Source organism: Leiobunum rupestre, chromosome 2, assembly GCF_980474605.1.
Source record: "Leiobunum rupestre chromosome 2, qqLeiRupe1.1.hap1, whole genome shotgun sequence".
Taxonomy (NCBI): domain Eukaryota; kingdom Metazoa; phylum Arthropoda; class Arachnida; order Opiliones; family Sclerosomatidae; genus Leiobunum; species Leiobunum rupestre.
The window spans coordinates 66474575-66495918 of NC_143385.1; the positions used below are offsets into that span (position 1 = coordinate 66474575).

Sequence of the window (21344 nt, forward strand, 5' to 3'; positions counted from 1 at the left end):
TTAGAATGGCTAGCCAAAAAGTCATATTTAAGCCAATTGGAGACGCGTTTTTGCCCTCATGAGAGTTTTGCGTCAGATAAGAAACGCGTCGGCTCACGTGTATAAGGAACATACTAATGTTCATTTTCGATAATATATTTTAAGGTAAAATATATTATGTTACTAAAACTAAGTATAAGAAGATAATAATATTATTAAAGCTTCTCATGGAGGCAGATTTAATTTATTTCGTATAAAATTATCTTTTGGAAAAAAATGAAAACTCATTCCTTTAGAACTAAACATATTACTTTTTCAGTACGGTATGCAACAAGTGTTTCCTTTAAACCAGGTAACTTTTTTGGCATGTTAAGGCTTAGCAAAAAACCGATGTTACGTTCGAGAAAGTTTCCAGCTTTCTAATATTTCAACAAGCACTTTATAAATAATAACTTATGAGTCCTGGCTTTCGGAAATATTACTTCTTGGAAATTTCTGGGAAGATGTTTTATTTAAGCGCCTATTGGCGCGTGATTTTGAATACAGTCATTTTTAGGCTTAATGCCTTTTTATCCGCGCTAATTTCGTTTTCGCCGCGTGCACAGATGAAATTTTTTGTAAGGCTATATGATTGGCTGAATTTAAACTCTCGACTCCTTTTGGATGACGAATTGAAAAATGCTTACTGATTTATCTTTGGTATTACTTAAGAGTATTATGTTACTTATGGTTTCGTGTAATACCCCGGGGGGGGGGGGCTTGGCCTTTAAGTGCTGTAACTAATTAGCTACTGAATTTAAATAATTAACACTATTTTAAGGTAGTTTACTCTTCAATGTATGCGTGAAAATAAGTTTTTGAGAAAAACTCATAATATAACTTCTAGTTTTTCGGTCACCACCAGAGGGCTACCATATTGTAATCTCCTTCCTGTGACCTTTAACATTGACACCGCAGGTTCTACTTAGAAGGAGACGACCCGAGGTGATAATCTCCGATTTTGTTAAAACTCAGTATAATGTACACCTCCATGTAACTGTGAAAAGTTGCGACCGAAAACGTTTTTGACAACATGATTTGGATTTTTTTTCCATTGAAAATAACATGGGAATCTGAAGGATTTTAAGGGTCCCCCAATTGACCAAATTGCATTTAAACTTGATCAAATTTATTTTTTAAAATCAATTTAAATGTATTTTTAACGTTTTTAAAAATTTCTAAATTTTTTTTTTAAATCCTTTAAAATCCGTTCAGATTCCCATGTTATTTTCAATTGAAAAATTTCGAAATCATGTTGTCAAAAACGTCTTCGGTTGCCATGGCAAAACGAAAGCCCGTCGCAGCTTTTCCCTTGCAGGTTTTTTAAGGTACATGGAGGGTGTACATTATACCAGAGTTTGAACAAAATCGGTGATTATCACCTCGGGTCGTCTCCTTATTAGTGGGTTATGGAAAATGTAATCCCAAAAATTGTTACCATACATTCTAAGAGAAAAATTATTTTGGAAATCAAATTTGAAATCCCAAAAATTTGGCCGAAAATCAGTTCGAAAATGTCGCCTAAAGAAACGCAGAAATCAGCACGAAAATTGTGCTCTAAAATCTCAATCAGTTGCTGATTTCCGAAATAACTTTTTTAAAATCCCGTGTGTAAATTTTGCATATACCCTTTACAAGTCAAGTTTATTTATGTTAAAATTATGTACCGTGGTCGTACAATTTAAAATATTAATTAAAAGATAAACGAATATTTTATCAATGAAGTAGCGGTCTTTTAAACTAATATTTTATCTATTTGATTTCGCTGTTAATTTATTTCACAATCTCAAATTAGCATTTGTTTTGGGTTTTTTATCAATAATAATATTTTGTCTAATCACGGGATTAGAATTTGGAACCCCCACTTATCAGAAATGTTTTTCTCAAGAAGATATTTTAACCTAACTTTCTCCATAATTCGGCTTGGAGATAAATCAAGATATATTGAAATTTGATAACATAGTTTCCGCTACTAAAAAAATTTAGGTCGGGGCAAAAATTCCCCCAAGTAAATATTGTATTTTTTAAGCACGACATCCTAGATGTTGCTCGCTCACCGTTTCAGATAGGTGGGTATTTTACCCAAACCTGTTTAATTAGGATGATAGGATAAATAAATTTTAGTGGAATTAAAATTAGCTCACTTCCCCTACGTCATAACTTAGTTTCTTCCGTCAGTGAATCAATTTATTTAGCATTTCTACCACCAGGATTAATAGAAGCTAGGCTGGATTCATACACATGGGACAAAATTTTCTTGTTTACCGCCGCGAGCGCGGCCGGTAAACAAGAAAATGGAGGACCTTTTTTTGAGGCGAGTAGGGCTCAACCAATCGGAGAGCGTTATGCCGTCACAGGATAGACGCAAAAATTCGTAAGCCTACTTTTAAAGATTATCAAATTCGCTTCTTATATTACGTGACAGCGGAACTCTCGCTGATTGGTCAACCTCAAAGTGCTCCTAAAAACCAAGGTATAGACAAAAATGTATTTATTTATACTCAGGGAGAATGAATATGTCGATTATTTTTAGAATTTCTCCAATTCCAGCCGTTGGGGCCCCCGGTATGCTCCTCCGCTTTAATATGATCAAATAATACTGTTATCTCATTGGTTCTTAAAAATTACGTTTTTCGACGAGATTAACGCTGCTGCGAGGACGCAAAAAATAAGACCACCTTCGCCCCCCCCCCCCCTCTTAGCGTGACGGGGTTAGGGCCTCAACGTGTCCGTCGATAGTCTCGACAAGAGTCGACATATTCATTCTTCCTGAGTATAAATAAATACATTCTTGGTAGAGATATTTAAAAATAATCCGTTTTCGCGTTTAACGGCAAATTTTGTCCGTGCACAGTCGTTTGCCCAGGAAAACACTGCCCGTGTGAATCAGCCTTAAGATTGGCCACCGAAATGTCAGGGAAAAATCGGAAATTTATAAGGGTTCAGTCTTCAGAAAGAATAAAAATTTACATTATTTTTTTATTAAATGATTGACTTTATTACTTCTGTCATATTTAATACTGTGTTGCCAAACGCCAGGGAAATCTGGAAAAGTCCGGAAATTTAAAAATGGGCCTAAATAGTCAGGGAAAGGTCAGAATTTTTAAAAATTCAGGGAGAGTCGGGGAATTATATTTTATCTTGACACTTTTTGAAGGTAATTTTACTCTGATATATCTATGACAAATTCTATGATTATCATTTATTTCCTTGAAAGTTTGGCTAATTTCTTCCACATCGCTAGGTTTTGCGCTTGTTGTAGCCTACTTCCAGGGGCTAGTAGGAAACACTTGGAAGCTCTCTGGCGTTCTTTTAACTTATCGTACGAAAATGGGGGAAAAACGGCATACTTCTCAACTCACCCCCCCCCCCAACTCAAAAGTTTTGCGTCACCTTTTGAAACACCTGTATTTTCCTATATTTCACTGATAAATTTCCTATAATTCCTTTTAAGGATTTAAAAATATTCGGTGGTCACCATGATATCATAAGCCTATCATAAGGTCCCCATAAGCAAAGGTCTAGGCCGAATTTTTTACGATCACATTCCCGTTATTAAGAGGTAGGTATTCAAAATCTGCACATCCTAGTGGCTATGTCCTCAACTATGTATTTCTGAAATAACTTTCGCGAAATGCATGATGAATGTGCGCAAGCCGTGCGCGAAAGTTTTTAAACTTACGTCGTTAGAACCACGCGGGAGAAATTAGCACCGTTGCCAAGGATTATTCGCTTTCAAACTTAATATTAACACTTATCGTTGCCAAATGATTCATCAGAACCCAAGTGGCTTTAAGTTGCTTTTCTGAAGGTATTTATTTTTCAAATTTGAGATTAAGACGCGTTTTGTGTGGAATTTATCAACCCGAGCGTGGCTGCTCTACCAAGTAAGAGAATATTTCAGATGGAGAAATTTGAAAAAAGAAGATGTCGCTACTGCCCTACCGTCGTACGTTCATTTTCTTCTCGCATGGACAATGCCGTGAACATGGGGCTCTTAACTTATGGGGACGTGATGATAGGCTTATGCTGATATCTAATTGTTCGATTTTGATGGCGCACGCGTAACTACAAATCAAATCCGTGTGTGTTTTTGCTGTAAATGTTAAAGGGGGGTGTGAGCTTCTTAGTTATGACGTAAAAAATGGTATTGGGAAATTATTGATAAATTGAAATCTAAGTACGAGTAACGGATAAACTTTGACGGAGGCTATTTGAAGGTCGGGTTTATCGGAATAAATTTCACTTACACGAAAATTGTTCCAATAGTGAGTTACATAAAACTTATCTGATAAAAATTACGAGTATAGTTGACAAAGTCCCAAACGTGATTGACTGTTGATTTTGACAAACGCGTTACGAAACAGACTTATAATCATAAGTAAAGTAAACGCCTTAAGTATAACCAGAAGCAGGGTTCATACAGACCTGGAAAACCGGGGAATATCTGGAAATTAGTAAAGTGGGTTCATAACTTCATACAGTCTTAGAAAAGTCAGGAAAATTCCCATTAATAAAAATCAGGGAAATTTATGAGGGTTCAGAAAGTTTGTCCTAAAGGGTACAAATTTGCATCAATAAAATTATACTTGTTAAAGATTAAATGACAATTATGAATTAGTGACCCTATGACTTGGGCCTAAGGTTGTGGCTTGGGTTTGTTAGCTAGGGATGCACCGATATAGGAATCTTCCCATTGCGCCGTATCCCCATTGGACCGAATTCCGCCAATGTTTTTGATGAAATTAGCCCAAAGGCGGGTTTTGTATTTTTCTAATCGACCGACGCAATATTCACAATTGAGCGACCGCAAAAAAAATTGTTTTTCTTTCTACTCCTTTTGATTTTTTATGGAAGCGTTTTAATATATATTTTAGTCTGTTGGGTTAGGTTAGGTTAGGTAACACTGCATGCTGTTCTGACAGATGCTGAAACTGATAAAACCGAATCCTAAACCCGGAGAAGTGTGGCTTTTTCGGTCGAATGGGACAATCCCATTAGAACGAATCCTAAACCCGGAGAAGTGCGGGTTTTTCGGTCGAATGGGATTCGGCACAATGGAACAGATTCCCGATATATCGGCCTATTTTTCTAATATCGGTATCGGCCAATATCGGCTTTAAGTCGATATTGGCCGATACCGGTATTTGAAAAATATTTTCAGGAAAATATTTAAAAATAAGAAAATTCTCGATTAACTAACGATAATATTTTATTTGATTGGCCGCGCCACGGACGCCAGACTTCAAAAGTAGATCATACCTTTTTAGACAGGGGGTTACGAGTGTAAACAAATAAAAAATAACAATATTCGATTTGTCATAGAAAATATGTACCACGTAAAATGAAAAACATTAGGGCTGTGCGAGTAGTGGTTTTAGGCAATCGACTCGGGTACCGAGTATCTGAAAACCTTTTCGTCGAGTGTCGAGTCGGGTAGTATTTTTATCGAGTCGGGTAATCGAGTACTTGATTAAGCCAAAAATTTCTTAATTCGAGTACTCGATCGAGTTTTTTCGGGTAATTTTCTTTAATTATTAATAATGGTATTCTTGATTATTATAACTGTATTAAACTTGATAACGAATTTAAAACTTACCAATTCATAGATAAGTTGACTGATTAACTCTATTATTAAACATTTAAACTCCTAAATTGATACCATATCAGAGCGTCGCGTTGAAATTATTGCGGCGGAAACACAATTTTATAAAATACTCGCCGAATAGTCGAGTACCCGAACCTGATGGGGAAAATAATAACCCGACAAATTCAGCAAGGTGGCTTATTCGAGTATTCGAGTACCCGAATATGTAAATTTTCGATACTCGATAATCGACGAGTATTGCATTTTTCTTAAGCGAGTTACGAGTTCGGGTACCCGACATAAAAATATGTCGGGTACTCGCACAGCCCTAAAAAACATTCGGATATGCTCTTGCAAATGTTTTTTTCATAAAAAAATGAGAATAAAATGGTATGACAGTGCACTGAACCGTCTTTTACAATGATTTTATCATATACACTACTGCTATGATAGATAACTTGGTTAATATCGGCCGGCCGATATATTGACTTACCCATATCGGTGCATCCCTAGTGTTAGCCTAGCTAATTATTATACCTCTTCGTAAAAAGATTGGTTAAGTTAGCTATGACATCGAGTTTTTATTTAAATATAGGTAAAGAATCACGACATGATTGAGTGAGTAATTTGTTTATTCAATTAAACGATAGTTCTTTTTATAAAATGACCTTGGCCATCTTGTTGAAATGTTGCCTCCCCGCTTCAGCTGTGGATCTGTTTTCTCTCCCACTAAAGAGTTTATGAACTCGTTCTTAAGCATTGGCTGAACTATTCCAGGGCAACATTTCAACAAGTTGGGCAAGCGTAAAGACATTTTATAAAATCAACTATTACAATTTACTTCCGCAATCATGTCGTGATTTTCACCTAGATTTTTATCCATAAGCGTAAGGTTTTCCACTCTTTCTATATAGTTTTTATTAAGGTTATCTTAAATCATTGGGTGCTCTGACACCTTAAAAAACCAGGAAATATCAGGGAAATCATTTTTCCAAAAAGTTACTTGATTTAAACCACAATGTATTTCAATGGAGGAATAAAAAATGGTAAAAAAATAGCTTAAAAATTAAAATGCAAAGAAAATCTGAGCAAACTAAAATTCTGGCTAGCAGACGACAAAATCCGATTTACTCCTTTACACCTCCTTTTCAGAAGGAGTAAAAAGAGGTAGTCCTAATGCTCGGGAACAAGCGAATTGTTTATTTGCCGGAGTAATTCTCATCCCCGGAACAGGAGAAAAAAACGTTTTAGGGTTAAAAGTACACTTTTAGTCCGAGAACAGGTAAAAAGAAACCACCTAATGTGAAATAATTAAATTTAATTCAAGATTAGCTAACCGATGAAAGTAAAATATCTTAATTATAAAATCAATTAAAAAAATCAATAAGAGCCAACCCTGAAAATAATTACTGCATCGGTTAAAGGGCTACAATCTCGTTTTAATTTTGAGGGGGGGGGGGACTGCTGCAGAGTCACGTGGTCACTTTTCTGGACCTTTAATGAGTCTGAAACCAAAACGTGGTTTTGTGGCAGTAACGACTCGCGGGTTGTCAGTCCATAGCCTGGTTTGTTGTCATTAACGGAACAGAATAGCATAGAAGTGTCATACTTAATATTATTACCTTATTTTTGGTGTTAAGAAACGTACAGTATTATTCCAAAAATTCGCCAATAATTATGAATTTGGATTTTATATATTTAAAATAATCATTGTTATAAATAGGTAAATGCTTATTTTATTTAATTTTTAATTCGCGCCAATAAATATTTTTATAAATATGCCTTTATTAATTTGAATGGACTTAATTTACATTTGAAAAAGCAAAACCCCCACAAACCTAGTTCGAAATTACGAATGGCCGGTCGCTGGAACTAGGCTTCCTAACTTGCGGTAGAAATCGAAATAAGGAAAAACTTCGTAATAAAGAGTCCTGTGGTTCATTCACTTCGCGAAAGTTGTGGGTTTTTTCAAATATGAAGGAAAATTCCAAGTTTGGTAAACACGCTGAATAATGCTTCCTGGGGTAGAAAAACTGTCGACTTAATATTTGCTATTATATTCTCACGTCTGCCATGACCATCCAGGATAAATAAGCTGGAATAATATTGCGTAATTAACCCCAAAACCAGTTTCTTAAAAGGAAATTTGCTCATAGATGTGATTAAGGATATTATTAGATATCATAAAGGGGAACAGGCTGGGCGAGCCAAAATACAAAAAACGTTTCCCCCTTTTAAAATATTTGTAGGGCTAGGACGGAATAAAAAATTTCTTGGTTTTTCATCAAGGCTGTTTTTATTTCTACTGTTGGAGAATGGCTATTTAATAATAATAATAATAATAATAATAATAATAATCAGCTAGTCTAATACCCAAGGCACCACCCAAGCGATTTTTGAAGCCATTAATTCAAGTGGCCGGGTTACAATGCGTAGGAGGGTGGTGACAAGCCCTGCATGCCACGCGTTAGAGCCAACAGCTCCCTACACTAACTATTACCGTTAACCTCAACAAGTTTTTATGGAAGGGGAAACCGAAGATCTCGGGGAAAACACCTTAAACCAGAGATGATGGGCAAGTGTCATGGTTGAATTGTACCCCCGCTACGAGTGGGGTGGAAAACGTCACAGTTGTGATCATGCGGCTTGTTTAAATAATAGTAGTTCCTACATAGATATCACTCTATAGCTCCGCGTGCATTTGCTAAGTGTTTGTTACGGGCTCTGCCTTGTAGAAGGCTACATGTTACGGGAGTTTCAGAAATTCTCCTCTAACTTCACAGAAGCGGCGCTGCTGTCGCAAAAGCCATTTGCTGGTCAGGTGTTTTTTCAAGTGATATATCCAGGTAGGAACTACTATTATTAATCCAAGCATCCAGGGTTGCCACTTTTTTTTTTTGGTTAAAGTCAAATCAATCTTTTTTTTATTTTATTGAATTAATTGATTTTTATACAATTAATGGCTCTCTTCCTGTATAATTATCGGGTATTTTACTCTTATAAGTTAGCTAATCTTGAATTAAAGTAAATCTTAATCAAATTTAATTATTACGTAATACTTTTGCTCAGATTTTCTATGTATTTTAATTTAAGAACCTATTTTTGCCATTTTTTACTCCTCGATTGAAATACGATGTGTGATTTAAATAATTGATTTTTTTTAAAAATCACTAGATTTAGATTTAAATATTTTTTTTTTTAAATCGGTGAACCCTGCTAGAACGTGAAGGGGATTGGGAGCGACGCTAAAAATCGTCTCAACATAGTAATTTTCTCGAAGTAGAAATTAATACATTCTTAACTTATGTGAATGACAAAGTGGGAACAATTTTTATCGTTGCTCGCAGTTCTAATCATGCTCGAACAGTAAAAAAAATTAAATCAGCTAGGTATCTCCGAAGCACATGCCATGGACATTTTTCCTTCCCCCTCTTGTTGCGGGGAAAAATTCTACCATGATGCTCTCAGATTGTCTCAACAAAGTTATTCTCCCGATTTTTGGTTGGACTAGTTTGAGGTCGTATGAATTATAGAAGTTAACTGCTTTTGGTAAACCAAAGTCACTTTTCATAAGCCTAGTTTGATAAGGGTAGAAGTAAACTTTGCTGGCTACCACTGGTAGTTGACGAATTACTCGGGTAAATTTTCAATGTTTAGCTAGTCTCATTTTTAGTTAATGTAGTTTTGTTGCTATTTTTGACTTGTAGGTGATAATGAATTATAATTTTTTATTTTCCAGTATCTTCAAAGTGTGAAACCATTGGTGACTGAAGAAAAATATGAGCATTTGGTGCTGTTGACCAAAGAGTTTCAAAATGGCATTGGAAAGAAGCTTCAGCAATATTTAGTGCTCAAATCCTGGTGGGCTTCTAATTACGTATCCGATTGGTGGGAAGAATTTGTTTACTTAAGGGGCAAAAGTCCTTTGATCATTAACAGCAATTTCTACGGAATTGTAAGTTATTTTTTCTGTTGGTTGACTAAACTTCTTCAAGGGTCCCTTAATAATTTCTGTAACTATAGGACGCTATACTAGTTACATTCACAACGAACCAAGCCGCCCGTGCTGCCAATTTAACCCACTCTGCATTTTTGTTCAGAAGAGGAATTGATAGACAGAGTATGAAACCGGTGAGTTCAAAATCTAACTAAAGAAAATCTATAGATTACTTTAAAACTTTCACATCCTTTAACAGATGATGATCCAAGGCTTGGTTCCCCTCTGCTCGTATCAATACGAACGCCTCTTCAACACTACTAGACTCCCGGGTGAGGAAGGTGACAAACTCGTCCATTACACTGATAGTCAACATATCATTGTTATTCATCGCGGCTGTTACTACAAACTTCCGTGTTACCATAAGGGTCGCCTACTTCGTCCTTGTGAAATGCAACAGTAAGTTATATAATTTAAATACTGTTACGATCAATCTGAATTAATTTGTTTCACGATCCTATCAGTCAATTCGAACAAATATTAAATTCTGATAATAAACCGCAACATGGTGAAGAGCACCTGGCAGTTTTGACTGCGCTACAAAGGGAAATATGGGCCACCACTCGACAACAGTTTTTCTCCAAAGGAATTAACAAATCCTCCTTGGATATTATAGAAAAGGCTGCGTTCGTTGTTTCACTAGATGAAGAATCTTATGGATATGATCCTGTATGTTTAAAAATTGCTTTAAAAAGTGTTACGTTACTAATTTGTTGCTGTTTTAGAATGATCCAAGCAAATTAGACTTCTACGGAGGTCAAATGTTGCACGGCAATGGTTATAACCGATGGTTTGATAAGTCGTTCACGCTGGTTGTTGGAAAAAATGCTAAAGTCGGTTTTAATGCTGAACATTCATGGTAATTTCATTAGGTTAATCATAAACAAAGGTTTAGCCCGTGTGCACCCACGATTTGAAACAACACTTCTTCAAATTTTCTTAATTGTTGCTTTACTTCTAGGGCTGACGCTCCTATTATGGCACATTTTTGGGAATTTGTCCAATCATCCGAAATTATAGATTTAGGGTAATTTTTTTTAAATGGCCAGATTTAGGTTTGTATCTAAAGTCTTAAATTTATTAACAGATATACTCCTGATGGGCACACAATAGGAACTCCCGATGTTGAACCACCCTCACCAATTAGGCTAAAGTGGGATATGGAACCAATTGTAATTATCACCATTGACACATTTTAAAGCAACTGTCGGCTCTATCATTGCCACCTGCGTTTAAGGCCCTTGTTATTAGAGGTGACAATGAATCTATCTGGTTCTTTGAAATAAAGCCATCTATTATTGTCAATAGAAGCTAAAATTCAAAATAGCGAAACCATTTATAATTATTATAATTGGACAACTTATACTCTACTTGGTGGACTTTAACCTAATTTAAATATCCCAAATAATATATATGGTTAAAAATTTCTAAAATTTAGGTTATCATCAAATTTACAAACTAGTCGATCACTGCGAGGGGTTCTATTATGTCTCGCTTTTTGGGTCAAAATGTAGCTTAAGCATCTTTTGTTTTTGACACTAGCGACATCTGTTGTAAAAAGAATTATTTCACGTCAAGCCGACACTTGCTTTAAACGGAACCTTCCAATTAATTTACTCAATAATATATTATTAGTGCATTGACGTAATTGAAAAGAGCGTTGTTCAGACGAAAGCGGCCATTGCTGATGTTGACTTGAAACTACTAATGCACGATGCTTACGGGAAAGGCTTCATGAAGAAATGCAAAGTTAGCCCAGACGCCTTTATTCAGATGGCTTTGCAGTTGGCGTATTACAAAGTAATCTTTAAAAAATTTGCTTTCAGTGCGTTGAAACAAATTATTTAATTAAAATTATTGATTTGACCAGGATTGCAATAAATTCAGCCTGACTTATGAAGCATCAATGACTAGATTGTTTAGAGAGGGCCGAACTGAAACTGTGCGTTCAGTGACAAAAGAGTCTTGTGATTTTGTGAAAGCTATGTTAAACCCCAAGTCAAATAATGAAGAGCGAAGGAAATTGCTACAGAAAGCGTGTGGGAAACATCAACTATCGTATCAAGACGCAATGTGCGGCTACGGGATTGATCGGCATTTATTTTGTCTATATGTAGTATCAAAATATTTAGAAACTAAATCTCCGTTCTTGGATGCTGTACTTGGTGAACCCTGGAGGCTTTCAACCAGTCAGGTATATAGTTTTTAAGGTTTTATAAGTGGGGATCTCCACTGGGAAACTTTATAGCTTTTAAATGGGACATTCACTTTTTAAGCTTTCTCGGAGCTTACCAATGCAAATCTCTATATTATCGTGCACTTCGACCAGAGGTCCATTGAGCAACCCCAGACCTTAAGACTTAAAAATGTCCAATCTCCGACAAAAAAATCAAAATTTTCCAGTTGATGCATACCAAGATGTTCAAAACATTGAGCTGCGAAATTTTCGCATCTACCAAGTACATGATAGGACATTTCCTCCTCAGTCTGATTGCAGGGCCGCCCTATCCATAAGGCAGACTAGGCAAAGTGCCTAGGGCCTATGAAAATTTTAAGAGACATTAGGGCCTACTATTCCATATAATAGGGCCTGTGAATGTCCGAAAATACGGTAAATTTGACATTTTTGCCTAAGGCCTACAGAAGGATTAAAACGGCCCTGGCCGATTGGATCACAATTGATACCAATCAAGTCAGTGCTTGAAATGTACTTATTCTCGAACCTGGAATGCGTTTCCTTTCAAAGCATCAGATTATTCTGAAAAACTGGAGCTGTGCAATAAAAAAAAAATTTACGAACCAGAACGATATGAGGAAAACTTTTACGAAACAGAATGGCTATCCGGTTCATTTCGAGCACTGAATAAAGTATAAATGTCTGTTAAGTAGACAGTGACCTGTAAGTAGGCTAACAACTAGCCTAATGGAATTCCTTTGCTTTATGCCTAGAGGGGCCAGAGATAAATTCTTTGGCCATTAATCTAGAGCTAAAGCTGGGAATTGATGGTCAGTCATGAGTTTGGAGATAAGGCAGCGTGCTATGTACATCTACATGGTGTTAGAGTATCTTTACCGGAGTTAGAATCGCTTACCTACCCAACCTTTTTGCTCTGTTAAAATCTCTATAAGCTTTATTGCTTTTTCTTGACTTAAGATTAGCACTTTTTCTTGACTTAAGATTAGCACTTTTTCTTGACTTAAGATTAGCACTTTTTCTTGACTTAAGATTAGCACCTTTTCTTGGCTAAGGTTTAGTGGTGGTTTTGGTACTAAGGTAATTTTTACCTAAATGGTTTTAGCTAAAGCTTCAGGATGTTTTTCATGATTTGTTTTGATTGAGGAAGGACGAATTGATATAGCAAACTCAACCATGGATTATTCTTTTTTCAGACACCTCATCGACAAACTGAATTGTTGAACCTTAAAGATCATCCAAAACATTTGTGCGGAGGAGGTGGATTTGGCCCTGTTGTTGATGATGGCTACGGAGTATCATATCTAATTGCTGGTGAAAATGTTATTTTCTTTCACATTTCATCCAAAACTTCATCACCAGAAACGGTATTCTAATGAAATTTTTATACTTCATTAAGTTAAATCGTCATTTTACTAATTTTGGTTTACTCCTAAGAACTCATTGCGGCTGCTGAAGCACATTAAACATTCTCTAAACGACATGAGAAAATTGTTCGAAGAATAAGGATTTTCGGAAGTTTTAAGACTTTGATTCACCGCCTCTGCCTAAGATTTCCTATTTCAAAAAAATTAAACTGTTCCTTTCGCCCATCATAGGAGAACGCAAAAAAACACTCTTAACAAGTGTGTAAGAGTTTTTGTAGAGGTTCAAATCTCTAAGGCTTTATATACTCAAAAAGCGAAAAACCCCTAGTCCAATTTTAATATGTAAAAAAGAAACACTTGAGTAAGCATCGCGACAAATTAACATAAAAAATAGGCCTTTGTTAGGTCAGTTTAAAATAGGCCCTTGTTAGGTCAGTTTTTAAATGTAGAAACTTTGCTTTGATTGCATTTTATAGGTTGTCAATAGGATAATTGACGTATATTTAGAACTTGCGTAGCATCCGAAGAGGCCCCTGAAGTAGAATTATCCCACCTAAAATTTGTAATTTTAATCAAGACAAGTAGGCCTCACGAGCATGATAAACCTTGGACTATTTTTTACTCTTTATCCTTGTTCTGTTTTTTGAATTTTACTTATGCAGGTTTGTGTTAGTGCAAAATATTAGATGTAGTACTTAAGTTTTACCTATCAAAATCTGCCCCAACCTTATTTTTTTATTTTCTACTTCAGTCCTAATGTATGTTTTTAGATTGTGACTGTTCAGTTGTGATTAACTATCAGACTTGGAACTGCAAACATTGTTTTTAGTTGGTGCAAAATCGGAGTACAAAAGACTTTTTGATACCTATTAAGCCTGGTGCCGTATCAATGCAAAATAAATTGTCAGTGCACACACAATGCAGTGTTTATAATATTATTTCTAAAGAAAAATAGTGAATTTTTTACACAAATTTGTTTTTGAACAATTGTTTTTATTTACTTGTATCCCTGGCACTTTTTTGAAGGATTTGGGAAAGACAATTCATTTACCTTAATGTATTGTGTGTGAAGTAAATTATTGAGATTTGTTTAAAAGAGTGAGTTTTGGCTAGTGCAGTAAAATTAGTTTAGTGAAAGTGTAATATAGCTTTTTAGTGTACAGGGATTTTTTTTTTAAAAACTTTAAAAATATGGTCAGATTTATTTTGACCAAAAAGGTGATTGGGTTTAAATTTTGTAGATTTGTTTAATAAATAAAATTTACGAAACTGCGAGAGTATTTGTGTTTAGATTTTTTTTTGATCATATACAGATTCTTTCATTTTAATCCTTGAGATTTGCTCTTCATCCATTTAACGCGAGGGGCTGATCACTCCGCAGAGCCGACTTGATCACGCACAAGCTACAATGCTTATGTGGTCGAAGGTGGTGCCTTGGGTATTAGCTCTTATGTAAAAAAAAAAAAAACTTAGATAATCAAACTGAATATCAAGTTGTCCAGGGGGGGGGGGGGGCAATACCCCTCCCTAGAATTTGATTATAGGGAGTGGTAACTCAATCTACAATTTGCTTGTAGCCCCCCTGTACCCCCTGTGGTCTAGCTAATCACAATGGGATATTGTAAGATGGTATACCTACTGAAATCTTATTCCTAACGTTTTTAATGTTATTCCAGTTATTGTAATTACCACGTTATTCTAGTTATTGCAATTTCCACTTTATTCTAGCCTTGGTATTTTCCACGTTATTCCAGTCTCTGCAGGTTTCATGTTAATTCAGTCATTCCGATATACGTTATGCCAATTTTTTACATTTTCCACGTTATTCCGATTTCACGTTATGCCAGTTTTTTAAATTTTCCACGTTATTCCGATTTCACGTTATGCCAGTTTTTTTACATTTTCCACGTTAATTATTCCAATGGCCCGATCGTTTCCACATTATTCCATTCCACGTTATTCAGCGTCTCCCTGAAATGGTATCTACTGAACGTAACGTTTTTAATTATACTTTCCACGTTATTCCAGTCTGGGTACTTTCCATGTTATTCCAGTGTAGGTACCTTCTACGTTATTGCAGTTTGAGTAATTTCCACGTTATTCCAGTTTGTGTACTTTCTACAATTCCACCTTATATTTCAGTTTTGATATTTTCCACGTTTTTCCGATTCCACGTTATTACAGTTTTTACATTTTCCACGTTATTAAGAATCCACGTTATTCAGCGTCTCCCTGAAATGGTATCTACTGAAATCGTATGCGTAACGTTTTTAATTATAGTTCCACGTTATTCCAGTCTTGGATTTTTCCAAGTAATTCCACTCTTGGTACTTTCCACGTTATTTCAGTTGTACATTTTCCACGTTATTACGAATCCACGTTATTCAGCGCTTCCCTGAAATGGTATCTACTGAAATCGTACGCGGAACGTTTTTAATTATACTTTCCACGTTATTCCAGTTTGAGTAATTTCCAAGTTATTCCAGTTTTGGTACTTTCCACGTTATTCCGAATTCACGTTATTCTGTGTCTACGGTACAAGTTAGGAATTATACGAATCTTGGGAGTCCATTTAATCAAAGTCCGAATCAAGAACTGTATGAATACCAAACCTTAGCCATCGTCTTGTTTCTGACGGGAAGTTTAAAAGATTTTCCATTTTTTATAAAACGTTCTGAGATAGTTTTCTAAAGATGGATTACGATTTAAGTAAATATTATATTTGTCATAGTTTTCATGTAGTTTTACGTATTAATGTTTAGCCTTTGCTCCTGTTGTCTCAGATAACCAAGCAAGGCTCGAAGAATTAGGATTATATTTTGGAGAAGATGAAAGTGTGGAGCTTTTACCAACTAGTGTGAATACTGAAACTACTAATCAAAATTACCAAAATGTTGATACGGATGGCCCTTATGTTAAACAAGAGGCTTTATTCGAAGACCCGAATGAAATCCAAGAAATTTATTATTCAAACACTAACTTTTTGAACTATTTTCAGCCAAATAAATTTCATCCTGGTACTGATATATTTAACTATTCGAGCACATCAACAAACTTAATCAGTGCAAATGTATCAAATTATGATGAAAACTCTATTGAAATCATCGAAGACGATGATGAACTTGCCATAAAGGAAGAAAGTCCAGAAGAAACTGAAGTAGAAGATATTGAAAAGGTTCAGCTATCTGGAAGTCAAGATTTGGACAGTTCGAGCGTAGTTAAGATTGAATCTGAGGATGAAGTAGAATTTGAAACTATTTTAATCCCAGAAAATGTTTCTAAAGAAAAACTCAGTAATAAAGTTGAAAGTGATAATAAAACGGACATTGAATCTGAAAATGAATATAAAGAAAAACTCAATAATGAAGTTGAAAGTGATAATAAAACAGACATTGAAGTTGAAAATGAAAATAGTGTGAATGAAGGAAATCTTGCTTCTAATCCAGTCCAACCAATTTTCAACGTTGATGACTTTAATCATATAATTGAATCGACTCACCCATCGACTAAGAAAAGATTTAACTGTAATTTATGTAAAGTATGGTGTTTATCGCTGAGAGCCCTCAAAATTCATAAATACAACAGACACAGAAAAGGTCCAGTTCCAAAAAAGACCATTAAATGTCCAGAATGCGGAAATGTTTACTCAGCCAGAAAGAAATTAACATTTCACATGAATAATACTCATTCCAAGGTAATAGTTGACTGTAAAAAGTGTCATAAAAAGTTCACCAATCCGCAACGTCTAAGGGAACATGACTTATTGGTACACCAACAAAGAAAGTTGTATAAATGTATGTTTTGTGATAGAAAATTTAAGCACATGTCTTCGATGACAAAGCATAGACATAGTCATTCAACCCAACGTCCATACAAGTGTTCCGTGTGTCCAAAGAGTTTTTTAAATTCAAAGTTACTTGAAAGGCATCAGAATGTACACGCAAATAGTAATAATATTTTTCAGTGCAAGAAATGTCTACTTATTTACCCAGATTTGGATTCTTTACGAGAACACCGTAGAATGCATTGGAAAGAGGACCAATTGTCTTGCCAAATATGTAATATTTCCTTTAATTCCCCTGCGTTATTGGGACGTCACAAAGTGGAAAATCATTCCGACCATACGTTCAATTGTAAAATTTGTACCCTTCCTTTCGCAACCCAGATAGCATTGAGACGACATTCTATGACACATTCAATGGAAAAACCATATAAATGTTCAGTCTGTGAAAAAGCGTTCCGTTATCCACGTTATTTAAAGCGTCATTCAGCTGTAGCGCATAATGGGGCACGACCGTATGTATGTAAAGAATGCGATAAAGCCTTTGCATGCCTGGATACGTATCACAAGCACAAGAGGATTCACACTAAAGGGCGAATAGTCAATTGCGGAATCTGTAAACGTTCAGTTAAAGAATATTCTTTGAATCGACACATGAAAATGGTTCATGATCCTAATTTGCCCGTTTTTCCCTGCCCAATTTGCAGGAGGGTCTACCGAAGTGAAGAAATGAGACAGAAACACGTACAAGGTTTTCATAAGCCAAGACTAAAGAAAGTGAACGTAAAGGAAGTGAACGTGGAGAAAAAGAAGTTCAAATGCAGCTTATGTCAGAAAAGTTTTTGGTCTGAAGAGGAGAAAGATCTACACAAAGCTGATCATTTCAATGAAGATGGGAGTAAAAAACGCCCTTACGGATGCGATTACTGCGAAAAACAGTTTACAACACTCAAGCTGGCTTCCAAACACAAATCAATACATACAATGGAGAAAAATTTCCAGTGTGACATTTGTTTTAAACGTTTCCGTCTCAAGGAATATGTTAGAACTCACATGAATCTGCATATTGGTAGTAAGAATCACGAGTGTGACATATGTGGGAAAAAATTTGCTGAACGTAACACGTTGAAGAACCATCGTTTCATCCATACAGGAGAAAGGCCATTTAAATGTCTGTTATGTGATAAGAGTTTTGCACGTGGCGAAACTTTAAGGCTACATAATTTAAGCCATACCAAGGAAGTTCCACATGAATGTCAAGTTTGTGGAAAAAAATACCGCTATTATTCCAAATTAAGAGTACATCTCAGAACACACTTTCAGCAGATTGATTCTACTGTAATAATTGCTGACTAAATTCATTGTAACTTGATTTTAAATCAAGAACTTATATGTATCTTAATGTTATATTAAAAAAACTTGGTGTGGTATGTAAACCTATTCACAGACAAATTTTATTTTTCCCCAAAGTACATGTAAAATTTTTTAATATACATTTTATTGGAACATATTTTATTAAATACATGTGTGTAATGAAATTCAGTGTTCTTAAAATTTAATTCTTTACCCTTAAGCCACAAAATCTAGTGGTCTATTGAATCCACCTTTACGATTCATATATTGTCTATATTTTCTTTTGTGAATAACATGAAGTCCTGACACATGATTCCCAGGAACATGTTTGCCTTTAGTGGTATCAAATGTGGAGAATCCCATCATCCTCAGCATTTCTTGCTCCTCTTCGCTCTTGCCTTCCAGTTCTTTTGCCGTGACCATTTTACGTTCAAGTAAGAATTTTGGAACAGCTCCTTTTTTTTCATCCCGGCCCCTTGAATGGGATCTCGATCTTCTTCTCGGTGACCTAGACCGTCTTCTGGGACTTCTCGATCTACCTCTTGGTGATCTGGATCTACGTCTTCTTGGTGAAATGGATCTGCTTCTATGTCTCCTCCTTTCCATTCTTTCACGTTCCTTATCCCTGTCTCTGGATCTGGATCTACTTTTTCTTCTATGCCTCATTGGCGGTGGCGGTGGCGATCGAGATCGGCTTCTTCCCATTAGAATATCTGCAATAATATAAATTATTTACTTTTCGTGTTTCAGTATAACAAGACAGCTTACCTTTTTTTTAACCCTTGGATCGAGTAAAAACCTGATCGCACTTCAGAATTAGAAGAACAAATAAATGGTAAGAGAGCGTCATCTGGCCCGTGACCCCTTAATTATTTAGGGCCAATAGATGGCAGTATATGTTTCAATATTTTTCGTCGGACTAGTAAAATTAAAGAATAATACGCAAAGTGAAAGTCTCGATTCAGCGTTGCCAATTTTTGCAATAATTATCGTTCTGTACGATAACTGGTCTTCTTACGATAATAAAACTTACGATATTACGAATCGTAAAAACATTTAGAAAAAGTAAGGATGAATGAATTTTTTATTTACTTTCCAGAGGAATTGCCTCTTTTAAATCAGGGGAGAGTACAAGTCAAAGACTATACAATATATATCCTATATAGTCTTTGGTACAATTATGGGCCAATAAATGATAAATCAAGGACACTAGCTCTAACCATAGATATAGGAAACGTATATAAAGGCAGTGCCGTAGCTGATGGTCCGCAGGGCCCGCGGTGCGGGGGGGCCTCGAGCTTCAGGGGGGGCCTCAAGCTTCGGGGGGGGGGGGGCACGAACCATAAAAAAATTAAAAATTGAGGCCTCATAGCGATTTTTGCGGGGGGGGGGGGGCTCTGAGCATAGAAATCTCATAGGTAACTAGAATGCTGCCGTGTAACTGGCAAATGGACCAAACACCGTGGCAGACGATAGCCAAATCTCAGCCAATCAGAGCTCAAAGAGTGGTTCTGCCAAGAATTTAATGTCACCAGAGAGAATGACGTCACCCATCTCCCACTATAGTAGCAGAATCAAGAAGGATTATTATCCTCCTTGGCGGAACCACTCTACGGCCTCTCATTGGCTGAAGGTTCAAAATGAACTGGCGTCAAGCTCGGCCATAAGCGGCAGCATTCTAGTTACCTATGAGATTTCTATGCCTCTGAGTTCTCAGCTACGCCACTGTATAAAGGTCTAGATAAAATATTTCAAAGGAAGTGAATACGGAGGTGACAGCTATCATAAAAGCGTAATTTCTGCAGGCTATCCTTATAAGGCGCTATCTATCGGTAAGAAAGCTCGTTCTTAGTGCTATCGTCGCGAGAGCCATTGTCTCCTGCTTAAAAATTATACTAAAAGTCACCAACAGATGCTATCTAAAGACTACGGCCTACGGAATTGGGGGACTTTTTGATGGCAGTGACATTTGCCTGTTTCCAAATGGACGGCAGCCGACCCGACGCAATTGAGAGTGTAAATATCGATAACAGAGGGGATGCAAGAATGGCAGCGCCCTCTTTGAGAAGACAGGGATGAAGATCATCCGGCCCTGGGGATTTACTAATGGATAATCGATTAAGATAACGCTTGACAGTGGCATAAGAAAGACCAAAGTCTGTGGGGCAAGAAACTTCATACGTGGAGGGATTGTAGTCAATAGACGAGAAAAGGTCTCCCAACAGGACCGCTTCAGGATGAGACTCAACTGAAAAAACAGATTGGAAGAAACTGTTTAGGGCCACCACAATTTCAGACTGGTCACGGATGATCGTCCCAGCCGAGGTCTCAACCACTATTAGTGGTTTTTTAGGCTTAATGGAGCGTGCAGTGTGAGCGTATAGGACCTTAGGGTTGCTAGGGATGACATTAACTAACTGAGCCTCGTACTGGAGTTTAGAAGAACGAATGTGATTGGTAAGAAGGTTCCGTTTGGTCTCGAAAGCGTGCCTAGTCAAAACAGACGGCGATAGACGAAATGCTCTAAACGCGGCACGCTTTTCCCTAATTAAATCATCGGTGTCTACTGTCCACCACGGTTCCCGACGAAGCCCTGAGCGTTTATGGGGTGACGGAGCCACTTTGGGGATACTATCATCGCGAGCCTCAACGACAAGGCGTAAAAAGGTAGACATCATATCATCGAGAGAGGGGGAATTATGAACTGCAGACCAGTCTTTCATTAGGCCGGGAGTAGTGGCTCACTCCTGTAATCCCAGGCGTCCGGGAGGCAGAGATTGTGGATGGCCGTGTGAGGACGACCACTAATCCCACAACGGGTGGTTGTCATACTTCCGCCACGGGTGTCCCAACCCTATCCCCAAGTATCCCCCCGTTGGCGTGGCCGTAACACATATCTCGCACCTGATTAATTAAATGGACGAGCGGACTGTATTGTCCCACCCGTTACAATGGCTCATAACGAGCACAAAAAAAAGTCTTTCATTAGCGGTTATGTTACGCGTGAAAAGTGTTTGAAAACTTAAAACAAATACTCAGAATCTAAT

The 21344-nt window shown here is 36.6% G+C and overlaps 4 protein-coding genes across 9 annotated transcripts in view; 2 read left to right on the forward strand and 2 right to left on the reverse strand.

Moving 5' to 3' along the window:
- Positions 1 to 14438, forward strand: part of whd (carnitine O-palmitoyltransferase whd) — a 36397-nt gene extending 21959 nt beyond the window's left edge. For all 3 annotated transcript variants that reach the window (XM_090166212.1, XM_090166211.1, XM_090166213.1), the window contains 11 exons: positions 9345 to 9560; positions 9629 to 9736; positions 9802 to 10001; positions 10067 to 10271; positions 10328 to 10461; positions 10564 to 10629; positions 10690 to 10774; positions 11238 to 11402; positions 11473 to 11796; positions 12993 to 13163; positions 13234 to 14438. In XM_090166212.1, the coding sequence (XP_090022338.1) occupies positions 9345 to 9560; positions 9629 to 9736; positions 9802 to 10001; positions 10067 to 10271; positions 10328 to 10461; positions 10564 to 10629; positions 10690 to 10774; positions 11238 to 11402; positions 11473 to 11796; positions 12993 to 13163; positions 13234 to 13302 (1743 nt within the window). In that variant the 3' untranslated portion in view covers positions 13303 to 14438. The remainder of the gene's footprint in view (positions 1 to 9344; positions 9561 to 9628; positions 9737 to 9801; positions 10002 to 10066; positions 10272 to 10327; positions 10462 to 10563; positions 10630 to 10689; positions 10775 to 11237; positions 11403 to 11472; positions 11797 to 12992; positions 13164 to 13233) is intronic.
- Positions 14439 to 15734: 1296 nt separating this feature from the next.
- On the forward strand, positions 15735 to 18429 carry LOC149958816 (uncharacterized). Of its 4 annotated transcripts, none has more exons than XM_090166217.1 (3): positions 15735 to 15872; positions 15947 to 16020; positions 16162 to 18428. In XM_090166217.1, the coding sequence occupies exons 1-3, from the start codon at positions 15857 to 15859 to the stop codon at positions 18298 to 18300; spliced, it is 2229 nt and encodes a 742-aa protein (XP_090022343.1). In that variant the 5' UTR covers positions 15735 to 15856; the 3' UTR covers positions 18301 to 18428. The 4 variants fall into 4 exon arrangements, with proteins under 4 accessions (XP_090022343.1, XP_090022341.1, XP_090022342.1 ...); XM_090166216.1 differs by having other exon boundaries at positions 15741 to 15872; positions 15926 to 16020; positions 16162 to 18429; XM_090166215.1 differs by having other exon boundaries at positions 15947 to 18429.
- On the reverse strand, positions 18423 to 19199 carry ytr (U4/U6.U5 small nuclear ribonucleoprotein 27 kDa protein yantar). Its single transcript, XM_090166218.1, has 2 exons — positions 19066 to 19199; positions 18423 to 19010 (listed from the first exon to the last, which is right to left on the reverse strand). The coding sequence occupies exon 2, from the start codon at positions 19000 to 19002 to the stop codon at positions 18514 to 18516; it is 489 nt and encodes a 162-aa protein (XP_090022344.1). The 5' UTR covers positions 19003 to 19010; positions 19066 to 19199; the 3' UTR covers positions 18423 to 18513.
- Positions 19200 to 20216: 1017 nt separating this feature from the next.
- LOC149958818 (uncharacterized) lies at positions 20217 to 21020 on the reverse strand. The gene has a single exon (XM_090167255.1). It carries the CDS (start codon positions 21018 to 21020, stop codon positions 20217 to 20219), a length of 804 nt encoding a protein of 267 aa, XP_090023381.1.
- Between the last annotated feature and the right edge of the window lie 324 nt (positions 21021 to 21344).